The sequence below is a fragment of the Cydia pomonella genome, chromosome 26 (assembly GCF_033807575.1).
Source record: "Cydia pomonella isolate Wapato2018A chromosome 26, ilCydPomo1, whole genome shotgun sequence".
NCBI classification, from domain to species: Eukaryota; Metazoa; Arthropoda; class Insecta; order Lepidoptera; family Tortricidae; genus Cydia; species Cydia pomonella.
The window spans coordinates 2352977-2370568 of NC_084728.1; the positions used below are offsets into that span (position 1 = coordinate 2352977).

The 17592-nt window shown below is 35.8% G+C and overlaps 1 protein-coding gene and 1 long non-coding RNA gene across 4 annotated transcripts in view; one reads left to right on the forward strand and one right to left on the reverse strand.

Moving 5' to 3' along the window:
* The window catches only part of LOC133531921 (pancreas/duodenum homeobox protein 1), a 52360-nt gene extending 39185 nt beyond the window's left edge, over positions 1-13175 (reverse strand). For 2 of the 3 annotated variants that reach the window (XM_061870349.1, XM_061870347.1), the window contains exons 1-2: positions 12605-13175; positions 2490-2743 (exon numbers count right to left, since the gene is read on the reverse strand). In XM_061870349.1, the coding sequence (XP_061726333.1) occupies positions 2490-2722 (233 nt within the window). In that variant the 5' untranslated portion in view covers positions 2723-2743; positions 12605-13175. Of the gene's footprint in view, positions 1-2489; positions 2829-12604 lie in introns of those variants that run through there. The other variant, XM_061870348.1, reaches the window with a different exon arrangement.
* The window catches only part of LOC133532138 (uncharacterized), a 245128-nt gene extending 228009 nt beyond the window's left edge, over positions 1-17119 (forward strand). The window contains exon 3 of the long non-coding RNA XR_009801651.1: positions 15177-17119. This is a non-coding gene — a long non-coding RNA (uncharacterized LOC133532138). The remainder of the gene's footprint in view (positions 1-15176) is intronic.
* The last annotated feature ends 473 nt before the right edge of the window (positions 17120-17592 follow it).

A 17592-nucleotide genomic window follows, 5' to 3' on the forward strand; every position in this document is an offset into this window, starting at 1 on the left:
AGTACTCTGACATTGGGGACCTTTTACATCTCCAGATTTAATATGTTTTTAACCATAGAGACTATACATCTCTATGGTATTGTAGTAATTATTTATTTTAAGATTATTATAATGTAATATTTACCCAGGTATTGGCTGTTGTATTTATAAATGTTGTTATGTATTTTTTCATGTCACTATATGATGTTACTATAAATGTTGTATTGACTTGTAAAAGAGCCCTTGAGGCCTACTTGCAGAATAAATTTTTGAATTTTGAATTTTGACACGCAGATTGGAGGGTCGCGTGGAGGACGTACAGCTAAAAAAAACAACGGGTTGCACTCCGGGAGTGCCGGCTAGGGATTGCAAACCGGATTGGTTTTCAATCCGGCCGGATCCGGCCGGATTTTGGCCGTAGTCCGGCCGGATTTTGGCCGTAGTCCGGCCGGATCCGGCCGGACCGGATCCGGTTTGGTATAGGGATATAAAAGTTAATTAAATGACATATTTTTCTAGTTTTTTGCGTAATACGTATTCCTAAATCTATAATTTGAAGTTAATAAATAACTTCTTAACAATAAAATAGAACTTGGTAGTAAAAAGTGTCACAATGTCAATATCACTTGAAAAACAAAATTTGAAATCGGTAATTTATTATATTTAACCATTCAAAAGTGATCAAATTTTCGTTTACAATTATAAATTTGATGAGTTTCCAAAGCCTGATGATGGGATGTGGGGTGGGAATTGAAGCTCCTTGAAAGGACAAGTTTTCGTAACTGTTCTTTGATTGAATTCTTTGTAGAGTCTGTTCGGAAAGAGAAGAGTCGTGGAATGTATTGGGCCCCATACATTCCACGACTTTTCTCTTTCCTCACAAACTCTAACGTTGACATCCATTCTAGCATAGAGAAATAAGAAATACACAGAGTGCTCACTCCACACATCAGTTTTATGAATAGAAGATATTTTACTTTTAACCAATTATGTTATTAAATGTGCTATAGTATTATCTTGCTCAAATTTTTTTATCCGAAAAAGTAGTAGACTGTATGACTTAAAAAAAAATACTTTTTTATTTATTTATAGAAAAGTATATTGGTCAAATTATAGGGAACAACACACGACACGACGATCTCATGCGAAAAATAATAGAATGTAGGATTGAAAACTATCGCGGAAAGGGACTCCCTAAGAAAAGTTACATAGATCAAATAAAGAATTGCCTAGACGTAGAGTAGCATGTACCAGGAGATGAAGGAAATTACATAAGATTGGATGAAATTGTAAAGACAAAATATTCCCTCTTAAATTTAAATAGAAAAGAATCTATATTTTATCATATATATATATATATATCGAAGAAAACTAAAGATTATCAATATTATCATATATTCTTCATTCACACATATTGATGAGCCCAACTGTAGTCGGTTGAGTACCGCCGACTTAATCCTGCTCATTTGTTTACTTTTAAATACTTTTAATCTCCTATCACAACATTATGACACGACATTAACCTTCTCTTTAGCATAAATTACAAATGCCTTCCATGGCATCTCCATCCTTTCATTTTTCCTTCTATTACAGTATTTATGTAATCGTCATATCGTGCCACCAACATGAAAGAAGAAGAAATCCTCTTCTGTTCCCAGTCATCGTCATAATAAATATATTTTTATCTTACTAAATTTAAACTTTTTCATTCGTTTTTTGTTCTGTTCAACTTCATACCTCGTATCCGTTGCCTTTTCCTCATCTGAAACGCACAGCGCGTGCTGTATTTAGGCGTTTTTTTATTTTACCGGATCCGGTCCGGATCCGGTGATTTTTTCCCGGATCCGGTAGCTCAAGAAATGTGCCGGATCCGGCCGGATTACCGGATCCGCCGGACCGGATTGCAATCCCTAGTGCCGGCAGAAGTGAAAACTTGAATATTAACGTTGTGCATTATTGATATTTTTAATAATTTTGCACGAATTGCTTTAATTATCAGTATAAAATTACTATCATTTATGTGGTAAAAGAATTCATTTATTGCGCTATTGTACACAAACATGACAATTAATATTACATTAAACATTTAACTACTGGCTTCAATGACATTGTAACAGTTTTTCGATCAGTACCGTAGTGTAAATAAATTCGATTTTGAAACGTGACGTACGCGTTTGCGTTTAGTCTCATTTTGTATTGGATTTAGAAAGAGCGCGCCAAGCGGGACGTTTTGGAAACTCAAAATCCTATACAAAATGAGACTTAACGCAAACGCGTTCGTCACGTTATGATGTCGATAAAATTTACACTAGGGGTACTGGTCACTTGTCCGTCTTACGAATTTTCAATCTGTCGAATCTGTCGGTCACGTGACCTGTCGCGAGTTTAACATTTTTTCCCCATCACAAAAAGTGCACGGCGCCGCTAAAGAAGTTTACAATTTACCATTTACAATTCAAAGGTTAAAGATATTTCAAAGTATTTTAACTAAGTATAAGTATTTCACTTACCTAGTAATATAATTCTTATTCTGAATAAACGCCAAATACTTCTGGTGCGTCATTTTATCCTGCAGACTGGACTCCGGGGACAGCAGAGCGTCAATACAGAAGCTCTTCTTCGTGCTCAGGGTGGTCTTGTCTTCGTAGAACTTCATGTTCTTAGGGCTGCTGGAGCGGCTGGTCTCCTCGATGTTCAGCTCCTCGGTGGACTCGCGGCGGTAGGGGAGCACTTGCGAGGACATGGTTGCTTTTACATGGCTTGCCTGGAACAAGGTTTTAGGTTAGAGGTCGAGCGGTAGTGCAGTGCGTCTTCGGAGGCGTTCATTAACTGATTCCTCCCCCCCCCCTTCTTCTTTCAATCTTGTATTTTGAGTATAACCAACGTATTTAAGAGCAATTCCTAGCTGAGAAAATTTTCAAATCTCGAATTTTTGAAGCTATGTTTCTGTCGCGCTGCGGTGGGCGGGAGTGCGTGCGTGCGATAAGGACAATTGCAGCTCGTACTAAAATTCCCACGCAATAAACTCAAAAATCGAGGTTTCGCTCTCGACTGTTTCCTCCTCCAAAACGCAACCAATCATTATGAAATTTTGGAAACTGCAAGAGAAAGAAATAATCTATGCCGCTATGTTTTGATTTTTTGGATATTTGTTGTCTTATTTGTATACTGCGTCTTTTTTGCAGCCAATTCAATTGAGTCGTTTTTGCGATTTTCGACGCGCTGTAAGTTTCTTCAAAATAAAATAATCCAAAAAAGCAAAACATAGTGGCACAGATATTGATGATATTGATCTTACTTGAAAATAATCATTGCTCTAGGTTAAAAATCCAGGGAGGAAACAGTCGAGAGCGTTTGTATTGACAAATCGCAACCAGGAACTCCTCTTAACAAAAATTACAATGCGATTTATGTTAGAGTTAGACTAACATAAGTCTGCAACGATTTTGATAGCACACGCAGTGCAAGTGTTATTTTAAACGTCAATCTTCTATGAAATTATGATGTATAAATAACACTTGCACTGCGTGTGCAAAATCGTTGCTGATGCAGACTTATTTTGTTCTATTTTAATTTATTAAATTTTTGTTAGAGTAGTCTGTTTTCGGAAGGTAGTGCCCGATTTTGCCATTTTTAGGGTTCCGTAGCCAAATGGCAAAAAACGGAACCCTTATAGATTCGTCATGTCCGTCTGTCTGTCCGATTATTTAGTCTAAAAATATATTTAAATTTAATTTGCCACCACATCCTGTAGCTAAAGCATAAGCTTCCCTTTCCATGGCCCAACTACAAACTTTTAGCTATTTCCTAATTGTTGGTTGTGGTAAAAAACTCCGACACTCTCCAACTACCCCCGCAATCCTGACAAAGGACCAACAATCCTGACATAAATGTAGTGTGTAGTGTCGAGCTTTTACGTCATAGTTACGATCAGTCGATGTTAGACCGGCGAGCAGCGCGGTCGTACCGCATGGGGTTTGTGTCGACGAACCGTTGGAGATACATTATGTTTTGCCCTATGGTTGACTGGTAGAGAATGCCTTAAGGCATTAAGTCCGCCATTAGTACTTATTTTTATTGTGCAATAAAGTTTAAAATAATAAATAAATTATATTGTTATGATTTACTGAGGTAAATACATTACAATAAGTATCAGGGGAAATTTTGACGTATGGCATATCCCTGTACATGCCGTTTTTCGGTTAATTTAAACGAGCGACGGTCGGAAATGAAATCCTTTATTTTACCCAAAAAGCCACTGGTTCCCATACAGTCTAAATAACGCAAGATAGTTTAATGGAATGCTAATAATTGAATATTGATAAAGCGACGTCTGATAGCGAGCTTTAATATACAGATAATGGCTTCGGCAGCCGATTAACTGTAGGCCGGCTACACACGGGTGACTTGTGTGGGTGTAGGTACTGAGGGCCTAGCTCCGACAAATTAAATATTCGTATAATAGGACACTTTTACACAGATTGACTGAGATTTTAAGTCGAACACAAAAACGTGGCTTATAAAAGAATGTTTTTACTGTATAAATGATTATCTAAGTTTCTCATGAGTGTTACTAGTATGTAAGTAAATATGTTAACATAATTATATGTGTATACTGTAAATGTATGTACACCAGTACCCCTAGTGTAAATTTGATCGACATCATAACGTGACGAACGCGTTTGCGTTAAGTCTCATTTTGTATAGGATTTTGAGTTTCCAAAACGTCCCGCTTGGCGCGCTCTTTCTAAATCCAATACAAAATGAGACTAAACGCAAACGCGTACGTCACGTTTCGAAATCGAATTTATTTACACTAGAGGTACTGAAAAGGTAAAGTTTCGGTGTGACTAAATATGCAATTGTATATTCGACCTACAATGTAACCTGATTCTTACATACAATAAAAACCTTTGAACCTTTGAACCTTTTGAGGCCCACGGTAATCACAAGGCTTGTGTTGTCGGTATTCAGACAACATAGAAATAATTTATATTATAATATACAAATAATTAACTACATTGAAGATACCCAAGACTCAGGAACAAATAGCTGTGCTCATCACACAAATGAATGCCATTACTGGGGGCCGGTATCAAAACAACTGGATCTCAAAATGACTGGTTCTGCATGAGGACGTGATCGTAAAACGACCATAATAGGGATGATGACGATGTTGAATTTTATAACAAAAATCTAGTAAAAAAGATAGGAAATGAGCTATCTATCGCAATAATGGGGTTAATAAAAAAATATATGGAAATGATAAAAAAATGTAGGACCTCAATGTTTCAAAATTAAAGGTTTTTATTGTATTTCCAAAAACGAATAAAGTAAGGGTACCATTCGATTCCTTACATTTTATCCAAAAAGTTTTTTTTTTTTTTTAATACGACGTCTGTGGCAAACAAGCATACGGCCCGCCTGATGGTAAGCAGTCTCCGTAGCCTATGTACGCCTGCAACTCCAGAGGAGTTACATGCGCGTTGCCGACCCTAAACCCGCCCCCCCTCGTTGAGCTCTGGCAACCTTACTCACCGGCAGGAACACAACACTATGAGTAGGGTAGGGTTGTATAGAAAATATACCTATACATCAACTCAATATTTCACCGACAAAATCGCAATTTTAATGTTCTTCATACTTCAAGATGGGCTCTTGGTGACCGTGACGTCACGTTTGCTTATCGTTTTGTTGGGAGCGTTTCGCGAGTGAAGTCTGTCGGACTTTAACTATCATTTCTGAATTTTGTATTGCTTTAATCATTAATGCAATGGGTCCCATATAGATAGACATTTGATTCTAAAAACGAACGTGAACGATTAATACCATTAATAAAAAAATGACATCTAGCCTATTGCAGACTGCCTATATCTCAAAATGACATGGTAGCAAAACGACTACCTTGCAAAAGGCCTTCGTCTCAGAATGGTTTAGTGGTGGTGGAGAGAACGCTATCAGTCTCTCTATCACTCTTCCATATTAGTGTGATAGAGAAACAGATAATATTTCATTTCGTTTAAAGCATTAAAGTTAAGTCAATTTCAATTGTTGTAAATGAATTTTTTTCTCAGTAACTAAGAACTTTTCGAAATTTTTTGAAACTTACCGCAACCTGCATCTTTGTACATGTACATGTAAGTAGGTACAGTAATATACTGTTGTATCCAAAAAATACAGCAAGATCCACAGCAGAACGCCAGATTACAGATTTACAGAGCGGTTGTATTTGATATGTAGATTTTTTTTAATTTATATAATTTTTTTATTTCCCGTAGTATAAACCGTTAACAGACAAGACTAAAAATTCTGTAAGTAGAAGAAAAATATACAAAAAGATTATCTTATAGGTTTTTGAGACCTTTGCCCTATAAAGCCTAGTCTAAAAAATATAGTTAAACGTAAGTTGTTTTAATATATAAATAAATAAATATTATAGGACATTATTACACAAATTGACTAAGTCCCACAGTAAGCTCAATAAGGCTTGTGTTGAGGGTACTTAGACAACGATATATAATATATAAATATTTATAAATACTTAAATAGATAGAAAACACCCATGACTCAGGAACAAATATCCATGCTCATCACACGAATTAATGCCCTTACCAGGATTTGATATAAGTACAGATATCAGTTATTTTTTCTATCGGATTCAAAAATTTACATTAGCTATATAACTATATTTATTTCAGTTAACATAATTTATAATTTATGAACCTCCAGGTCTTTTTGTTGTATTTTCCTTTTGTATTGCATTGTTGATATGTTTATACGACTGTTTGGTTTCTAAATAAATTAGAAATAAGCGTTAAATCCATTCGGCAGTTTCAACAATCCGGCATAAAAAACTAGCTAGAGGTGTAGTTTTATTTGACGTTCATAAGCGCATCGTAATATGCCTACTTGAATAATAAACTATCTCTCTATCTTTATCTCTCTTAAAATTCAGTTGCCGGTTTACCGAGTCGCATGTTGCAGTCTCAACATCATATTTAAAAGGCTGTCAACACCCAATGTCCTTGAAATTGATGTTACTTAAACAGTTTTTTAAGAAAGACTATTTGTTTTAGTCAAGTAAGAAAAATATATGTTCATATTAATTATATTTCAAAGACCGTGGTTGTACTCGATACACGATTGAACGAAATCGGCTCGATAGAAAATAATTGCAAAGATTGGTCTTAAAATCACTATTAAACGGTTTTATGTCTTTATTGTTTTGACTTATGGGTCTGCAATTAATATCACAATTTCAAAACATTTATATCTAAACCGTGGTCGAGTAAAATATTACACTAATAATCCACTTTTTTTTATTTAAATATTTTTCTTATTATTCCCTTGCCCAGGCCCAGTAACATGCGACAGTGCTATCTCATTTACTCCGATACAAATAGACAGTGTGCGCGCTTTAGGTATTGACAGCCTCTTAAGTACTTACTAAAACGCAACTCTGCAACCGCCCTTATGTCTAAATATCATTATCGGCATGAAATTGACTGATGCCACTTAATTAAAGCTTATCATCGTTATGGACTTTAATATCGTTATGTAGCCCATTTATTCACGCTACTGTGAACTTTGCTATCTTTTCATTAATAAACTATTTATCTTCGGTTAAATCTATATCAATCATAAAACACATGAAACGCAATAAAATATTTGCGTATACACCGTGGGACAATTAAACCGGACAGATTTTAACCACGCATTGTTGAGGTCATAAGGAGTAAATAAGTTTTTGGCAAAAATTTCATTTTTTGGCACAAGCTTTTATCGCTGACTGTACTTTTTTCCAGGCAACTAATACTCATCGTTACAATTCTAAAAACCCCAAACACAATTAGGTTGCGTTGTTTTATCACAGAGTTCATATGGCCACCTCCTGTCTCCATCAAAAGATCAGCTTGATGGTACCATAATATTGCATTGTCACCCGACTTACATATGATTGCAAATTTTCAGCTTATTCGGAAACCGGGAAGTGGGTCAAATTTAACTTGCAAGATTCCAGGACATACATACAAAGCAAGCAACATACATAGATACATGTGAAGTTAAATAAAAGTGAAAGTCAGAATGGCGGGTGTACTTAAATAAAAATAATTGTAAAGCATACCATATTTTTGTACCTAATTTGTACTATTTAGTACCTTCATTAAAAAAAATTGTACCTCACGGTACGTAAAGTTATCATCAAAAAACAGGTCACCCGCCATCCTGACAGTCAGAATGGTGGGTGTACTTTATTACGCTATGATCCCGTGGTTATTGATAAATTCTATAAAAGCCAAATTTTTGTACCTTTTTTGTACCTTCATATTCAATTATAATATGAGCCATTTTATTTGTGCTTTCCAAGTTTTACTCATTTTATATTTTTCTTGCTATTACAATTTTCATCATTTGATTTTATTTAGGTACACCCGCCATTCTGACTCTCACAAATAAAAGCTTGTATTTTTGCGTTTTCTGCACACGACACGGTGTTTGATAGCACACAGTGTGGGAATGTTATTTAAACGTAATAATTTCATATAAATTTGACGTTGATTATAACACTTGCACACTGTGCTATACACGGTGCAGTGTTAGCTTAGTTAGACGAACTCTATTACCATTAGGTATTTCGAGCTTTGACCGGACGAATTCATAATTTTTCCACGAAAACAGTCGCGGAGAGAAGCTAGTGAATTAATTTGTAATATGGTGTTACTCAAAAACTACTCAACGGATTTTCATGCGGCTTTCACCTATCAATAGAAATATTCTTAAGGAATTAAAAAAAAATACATACTTAGTGATACTTTTTCAATTCAAATACAAGGTGAAAAATTTGCTCAGACTCAGCCAAACAAAATTTTTAATTTATTTTAATTCAAATTATACCGACTATTTTTTATTCTTGCATTTCACATAATGTTTTTATTTTCAATCGATAAAAAGACTAATATAAACAGTAACTTATTACCTACTGACAAACATTAACATTTTAAAGTAAACTCGAAATTTGTATCTGTAAATAAAATAAAAACATTATTTATTCGTTGTAATGTTTTTTTTTCACCGAAGTGTAAAAATAAATAATATAAATACTAACACTAGGTTAAGATATTTTCCTGTTGTACTAACACTCTATGTATACATTGTGTGTTCGAAATAAAGAAATTTATTATCATTAAGAGGAAACATTAGTGGTCTATTTTCCATACAAACGTTCTCGATATTTTCCTCTCTGGATTTTGGCCCTAGATGAATATTTATTATATGAGTTCAATACCTATTATTGCTTTTTTTCTGCTTTTTGTAAGAACTAGGTTACTTCAAACAGCGCTAAAAACGGCCAACTAAATGCGCTGTAAACAGACGCCTAGCATACAAAATCGGCAACAATAAGCGCAAAAATCAAAACGGTCAGACACAGATAATTTCTTTCTTATTCCGTTCCCAAAATTTTGTTATGATTGGTTAACTTTTGAATGAGAAAAATGTCGAGAACGACACCTCGATTCCTTATTTATTTTATTTATTTATTTAAACTTTATTGCACACATAAATGTACAAATGGCGAACTTAATGCCAAAAGGCATTCTCTACCAGTCAACCATTGGGTCAAACAGAGACATTTGTGTATGTTGTTAATATTTTTACGCAGGGATTTTCGCCTGAGCTGTTTGTCCTTATCGTACTAATTTTAGGAGCCACAGCATATTACCTAATATTCTGAAATATGAGAACGGGCTCAGCTGGTATTTTCTCTTACAAATATAAATATAGTAAACACCCCTATAATGGAACAGGCACCAGTAATGGGATGGTATGGACAAATCCTGTAAAACAAGTATTTACCATCAGATTTTAATCGCTGGCAAAATTTTACCATAAACAAGAGCCAAAGTTTAAGTTTAATTTTTCATTGTTATTTGTTAATTTGAAAATTAATGGCGCCATACGTCCCATGGCTGGAGCAAAAAAACCATAGTTTTAATTGGTTAATATTATTGAAACCAAATGCATTAGCTTTCATTAAATACATATAAACCATAAAGGAAGAATTGGACATTCAACTTTTAAAGCATAAAGCGGTAGAAATTTTACAGATGTCGGTGAATTATCAAAAATTCTCAAAATGTTCTCTTAAATGTCCCATGATTGGTTCCGTTAACATACAAATTCTTTATTCGGCGACCATAGGTGTACACAACATGTTTATTGCATATGACGGTAAAAAAGAAAATCATTAATCGGTTAAGTGAGGTCGGGTAAGTTAATCGGTTTCTTTCTGTAACATTGTCAGTAAGTACCGTCCTACAATATGTAAAGGTCGCAACATAACATACTGGGCCGTTGGGGGTCGTATTTCAACCCTTAGGGGGTGCTGAAAAACGACAAATCAAAATTCCTCCACTGCCTGATGTTATAGAGGGTTCCGTGTAGAAAGTGGAAATGCCTTTTTGTTGTATCTTTTGATATGTTTTCTTAAGTCTTAAAACACTTTGTCAACCTTTTTTTGACGCGTTTCTCAGTAAAAAAATGAAAAACGTTAAAACGGAAAACTACTAATTGAAATACATACTTACATAATTATTTTTACCTATATTAACGGCACCAATCATGGGACATTTCGAGATGAAAATTGGAGTATTTTTTATATTTTACCGACATCTGTAAAATTTCTACCGCTTTATGGTTTAAAAGTTGAATGTCCGATTCGTCCTCTATGCTTTCTATGTATTTAATGAAAGCTACTGCAATTGGTTTCAATATTATTAACCAATTAAAACTATGTTTTTTTGCTCCAGTTATGGGATGTATGGCGCCATCAATTTTCAAACTGACAAATACGAGTATTCATGAAAAATTAAACTTAAGCAGCTCTATAACTCTTGTTTATGGTAAAATGTTTTCAGCGGTTAAAAACTGATGGTAAATACTTGTTTTACAGGATTTGTCTATACCATCCCATTACTGGTGCCTGTTCCATTATAGGGGTGTTTTACTACATACATTTATTTACTTATTACTCAAATAAGTGACACAGCATTACAATAAATACCAAGGCACTGTGAAACTACAATGAAAGAGAATACAAGGACATAAAAAAGCTTCAAGTAAAAACGAAAGACAAATTAAACATTAGATTTGGGCGACGAAATAACAGCGTGGCTCCGTAGCGTCTGTCGCGTCGACTTGGTGCGTGACTTTATTTATAAAATATATAGGTAGTACCTTTGTTCTTTCTCGTTATTCGCTAAAAAACTGAAATGTTTACTACTAGACCAAGCATGTTATTCTGTCGATGATTTTATGAAGGAGATAATTAAAAAAAAAAAAACATATTGTAATAACTATTAAGGAACCGTAAACTTTCATTGTTAATTTTTATATAGAATTATGTATAACTGTGACCTGTAAAAAATTTTTTTACCAATAAAGAAACTAAACTAAACTAAACTAAACTTTGAATATATGTATATATTTTAAGGTAATTTAAGGCACTTGTTAGTATTGTGTGAATGTAAATATGCATGCATACGCTCACCCGTACATTGTTAACTTATTTACTCCTAATTCTCATGTAAGTGAATTGTAAAAAATTCTTATGAGAAATAAAAAATTCTTTAAACCGAATATTATGTAAATAAGTAATCTTGACCGGTCTGGCCTAGTAGTGACCCTGCCTATGAACCGATGGTCCCGGGTTCAAATCCTGTTAAGGGCATTTATTCGTGTGATGAGCATGGATATTAGTTCCTGAGTCATGGGTGTTTTCTATGTATTTAAGTCTCTTCTTCCTCGCTTTGTCCCGGCATTCTTGCCACGGCTCATGGGAGCCTGGGGTCCGCTTGACAACTAATCCCAAGATTTGACGTAGGCACTAGTTTTCTATGTATTTAAGTATTTATAAATATTTATATATTATATATATCGTTGTCTAAGTATCCTCCACACAAGCCTTATTGAGCTTACTGTGGGACTTAGTCAATTTGTGTAATAATGTCCTATAATATTTATTTATTTATTGACAATTATGTTATGCCTTTTTAGTGATCTCTTCTTGCAAATCGGTTAAATGTGTTTTTTTTTAAGTTATTGTTATATAGCCATAAAAGTTCTGTAGGCATTTAAATTCCAATATTTATTTAAGCGGTGGTGGCCGAGTGGATATGACGTCCGACTTTCAATCCGGAGGTCGTGGGTTCAAATCCTGGGTCGTACCAATGAGTTTTTCGGAACTTATGTACGAAATATCATTTGATATTTACCACTAGCTTTTCGGTGAAGGAAAACATCGTGAGGAAACCTGCATACATCTGCGAAGAAATTCAAAGGTGTATGTGAAGTCCCCAATCCGCATTGGGCTAGCGTGGGGACTATAGCCCGAGCCCTCTCGCGCGTGAGAGGAGGCCTGTGCCCAGCAGTGGGACGTATATAGGCTGAATTATTATTTTTATTTATTTATTATGATTCGTTATTAAATACACAAAAACAAATATAACAACCCAATTGTTTTATTTCATTAATAATTATCGCGGTAACCGAACCACAATATAATTTATAATAAATACCTATTTATTATAAAGTAAAAATACAGGTGTATAAAATTCCAAGAACTTACTTCACAACCAATAAAAAAAAACTTCACCACAAACACACTCCACAAAACACACAACAAATCGCGTTCGATATTCAAAATTGGAACCGTCACCCGCGCGCGAAAGTACGTAACTACTGAATTAAAAATATCCCGAATGCCTATTATCTACTCATATTGCTTGTATGGAGGCGGTTCTAAGCGCCCAGTATAGATTGCGCTGCCACATTCAATACAAAATCTCCTTTCTGACTTGTATTACTTTAGCGTAACGGACAATGGAAGGTCTAAATACACTGGTTACAAGTTAACTCCGCCCAGCTTGCGTCTCGCTCTTTCTTTGTTGTTTAGCTGCGTGCGTCTCGCTCTCGCAGCGTTGCCAACCTAACCGTTTAGCTTTAATTTTCTTCAGCTTCAGAATGGTAATTTCGTGGTCGCAGATTGTTGGGTTTTATCTTTATGCTTAGTGAGATGCCTTTTTACTCTAGTTATTTGCGAAGGATTTGTTTTATTTGTGCTGAACCTCTTTGGAATAGGTAATTAAAAAATAAGAGACGTCATAACACACACATTTAGTAACTCTTTGTTGAGTTCAGTTTTATAATGGTTTATTTGAACCTTTCTTATTAAATAATAAGAAATTCTCTTGACGACCGGTCTGGACTAGTGGGTAGTGATTCTGCCTATGAAGCCGATCGTCCTGGGTTCGAATTCCGGTAAGGACATTTATTTGTGTGATGAAAACAAATATTTGTTCCCGAGTCATGGGTGTTTTCTATGTATTTAAGTATTTACCTACACATTACATATATCGTTGTCTGAGTACCCACAATACAAACCTTCTTTAGATTACCGTGGGACTTAATCTGTGTAAGAATGTCCTTTATGAATTTATAAATGTAAATACATGTTTTTTATTTTTCATCTCAACGCTTAACCTTTCATATGTGTGTTGGTCAAAACGGTTCAAACCTCGATTGTGCTGTATATAGCAGAAAACATCGTTCTCGAAAAAAATGATAAAAAATTACTAAATATTCGGCAGGATCCTTATCATATACCTACAGATAAGAGATTAATTCGACAGAACATAAAAATTGGAATGAAAGTTTTAAGCCTTATCCTATTATCTGCTTACCATCAGGCGGGCCGTATGCTTGTTTGTCACCAACGTAGTATAAAAAAAAAAAAATTATCTGGGGTCTGCTCAGCTTGTCTGCCTTTTCGTCAGTCCCCGGTTCAGGGTTATGGTGTTACTCCTATCTCTATCAGTGCCCCTAGTGTAAATTTAGTCGATAGCGAAACGTGACGTACGCGTTTGCGTTAAGTCTCATTTTGTATGGGTTTTTGAACAGCGCGCCAAGCGGGACGTTTTGGAAAGTCAAAAATCTCATACAAAATGACACGTAACGCAAACGCGTACGTCACGTTTCGCTGTCGAAAATATTTACACTAGGGGTACAGGTCCTTTTGGACCGTCGTCAACCAGTTTTTGTTAGTCTATTAAAAAAAAACAAAAAGATTAAATTAAGTCTAAGAGATTCAATCATTTCCTCGGATCGAACGTAAATGGAAAACTGCAAAGATAATATGCTCGTATCGTCCGCAGTTTAAGCACATTCGCTACCAACGTTTTCGTAGCCGATCCCAGCATTTTCCCGCTTTGGAGACGAAAGCGACTACGAACCGAGAACCCGCCGAGCGGGTTCCCGGTACTCAATGTGTTAAGACATGTACATAGATATTTAGGTATCCTAATCTACATAGTATCATTTTTAGGGTTCCGTACCCAAAGGGTAAAATGGGACCCTATTACTAAGACTCCGCTGTCCGTCCGTCCGTCCGTCCGTCACCAGGCTGTATCTCATGAACCGTGATAGCTAGACAGTTGAAATTTTCACAGATGATGTATTTCTGTTACCGCTATAACAACAAATACTAAAAAGTACGGAACCCTCGGTGGGCGAGTCCGACTCGCACTTGTCCGGTTTTTTACTGAACTTGAATCTTATAAATAAGTTACTAAGGGTATAAGGCGACTTCTAAAGAAAAGTAAATAAACACGAAAGCCTCCCACCGCCAAAACATTAAAAAACCCTCGCCGTCTGCTCAAAATCAGATAATTAGATCTGACGGCTGATTTGTACTTAAAACTGCGTTTGCCCGCTTTTGCCTCGCGACGGAGGGCGCGACTGGACCGCTGGGGGTTAGGAAATACACAGTGTAAGGGAGAAAGAGACGGCTATACCTATGTGATTGTGAAATGATTATGAAACGGCTGGCATATGATTATGAAAAATACAGCTAAATGTTTTTGTAAGAATCTTACACAAATTAATGTATCTGATTACCTACTGGTGTTACTTAAATCTATGTCTCACGGTAGACAAGGCTGCGGTTAGGAGTAAAAAAAAATTGGTGTATATGACCGAAACTGAATTTTTTACCAAAATCGGAAGCTCTAGTTTTGGCTGAAACATGATTTTATATCAAAACCTGCCGACACTGAAAATTAGATCGGACACTAAAAAAAACGAGTGATATGTGAGATGTGTTATGTGTGAGTGAGACCATAAACTTTTCTGAAAGATGGCAGGTAATAGTACATTACGATACAAGTGCGAAAAATAGGAAATTCGAAACGAGTGGCGATAAATTAAAACACGACCGAAGGGAGTGTTTTAAATCGACACGAGTTGCGAATTACCTATTCGCACATGTATCGTACAATGTTTTACAGTACATATGGCCCTTTAAATGTTCGACACAGTAACATAATATGCTACTTCTCGCACTAGTGCTATAAAGTAGCCCCATATGTACTGTAAAAATCATTATTGTGCACTTCATGCAACTTGTTCGCGGTGCTGCACTAAGAAACGACTGTGCTTTTTTTTAATGGTTATTTTCCTACTATAGTATAGTAGGAAAATAGGTATAGTAACTATACCTATATTAATATTATAAATGCGTATAAAACTCTGTCTCACCGTCTGTCTGCAACCTCTTCAGATTTGCCACTGAACCAATTCAACCAATTAAGATGAGTTTTGGTATGGAAATTGAAGCTCGGAAAAGGACATTGGATAGTTTTATCAATCATCATCATCATTCAAAGCAGACGTCACGGGCAGAAGCTAGTACCATAGAATAAATACTAGTGCTACCGTACAGAAAGGAAACTTCCTACAAAACCGAATTTTCAAAGCGATTCAGGGACGACCCATGTTCTTTTTCTAATTTCTAATATATGGCACTATCCTTTTCGGCTAGTAAGGGTTGTCAAAATTCGAGTGATTATCTTATCTGTGGTCGTGCACGCGAAGGAAAGTCATGTTCTGCCAACGACGCAAATAATTGCTCGGAGCAATGCAGGGGGCCTACCGCGAAAACCGAAAGTCGCAAATTGCTGGGATTTTTCATTTAAGCTTTCACGATTTTTACTCATTATTAACTAACACAAACGGGACTTAATCGCGTATTAAGTTTTAAATTTACCTCCGACGTTTCGAGGACGGTTTCTTCTCCGAGACCACGGGGACAACGCCGTCCTCGAAACGTCGGAGGTAAATTTAAAACTTAATACGTGATTAAGTCCCGTTTGTGTTAGTTAACAATGCTGGGATCTTTCTCTTTTACTCTCACTAAGACGTAATTAGAGTGACAGAGAAAAATGCCCGCGAGCCGAACGGAGCTGAGAACGCCCGAATACTGCAGTTTCTCCCCTCTGCTAGTACCAATAGAAACGCGATTTAGAAAACTAGCCCGAAAAATAAATCAAAACATAATCTTGACTTTTTGTCTTGCAACTTTTCGCACCTATCTACATTAGATCACCACGAAACGGGAAAATACTCAAAACTCTTAATTATTCTAAATATCCTAGCGATCCTCCAAAAATGGCTTCCAAGCGATAGAGACAATACACTTTTTCCGTCCATTGTTTCACCAAATTAGGGGCGGGCGCTAAGTTTTCCACCAATCAGCGCGCTCCAGAGCGGGACAGCACACAACTTGGACTACAAGTGAGACAGAGACGGGTAATAAGTTGTGTTATTTATGTCAGAAGTTGCGAGTGAGTGGTTTTCCTCTGTAATTGATGCTCTCAGTCCGCTTTGGTTACAAATTGGGATTTTTATCGGTGAAATGGGTAGAAAATTAATTTTGGCATCTAAATTATTCTGGGCGATCGTTCACGCCAGAGTAGGTGGATTTTGATAATGTTTCATTAATTTTAGTTTTTTGGAGCTTTTTTGAACAAAGTTTCTTTGTTTTTGTACATTTTGACGACCGGTCTGGCCTCGTGGGTAGTGACCCTGCCTATGAAGCCGATGGTCCCGGGTTCAAATCCTGGTAAGGCCATTTATTCGTGTGATGAGCATGGATATTTGTTCCTGAGTCATGGGTGTTTTCTATGTATTTAAGTATTTATAAAATATTTATATATTATATATATCGTTGTCTAAGTACCCTCAACACAAGCCTTATTGAGCTTACTGTGGGACTTAGTCAATTTGTGTAATAATGTCCTATAATATTTATTATTTTATTATTATTTATTTTTTACGTAGGTACTTTCCTATCTCAGGTATATGAGACCGCAGCAACCAGTACCCCTAGTGTACATTTTATCGACATCATAACGTGACGAACGCGCTTGCGTTAAGTCTCATTTTGTATAGGGTTTTGAGTTTCCAAAACGTCCCGCTTGGCGCGCTCTTTCTAAATCCAATACAAAATGAGACTAAACGCAAACGCGTATGTCACGTTTCAAAATCGAATTTATTTACACTAGGGGTACTGGTCGACTTTCACCTTACCATACAAACAGAGTTTCGTTCTAATTTTTAAAATACGTGTTGGATTATAATTAAAGTTTGCACATACAATTACATGAGGTATATCTATGCCTGTAATTAGTTTACATAGCTCATAGCTTATACTTATAAAACAAATGAAATATATTGATTTAAACCAACACGATTTTCGTTTATAGTTTTAAAACAAATACG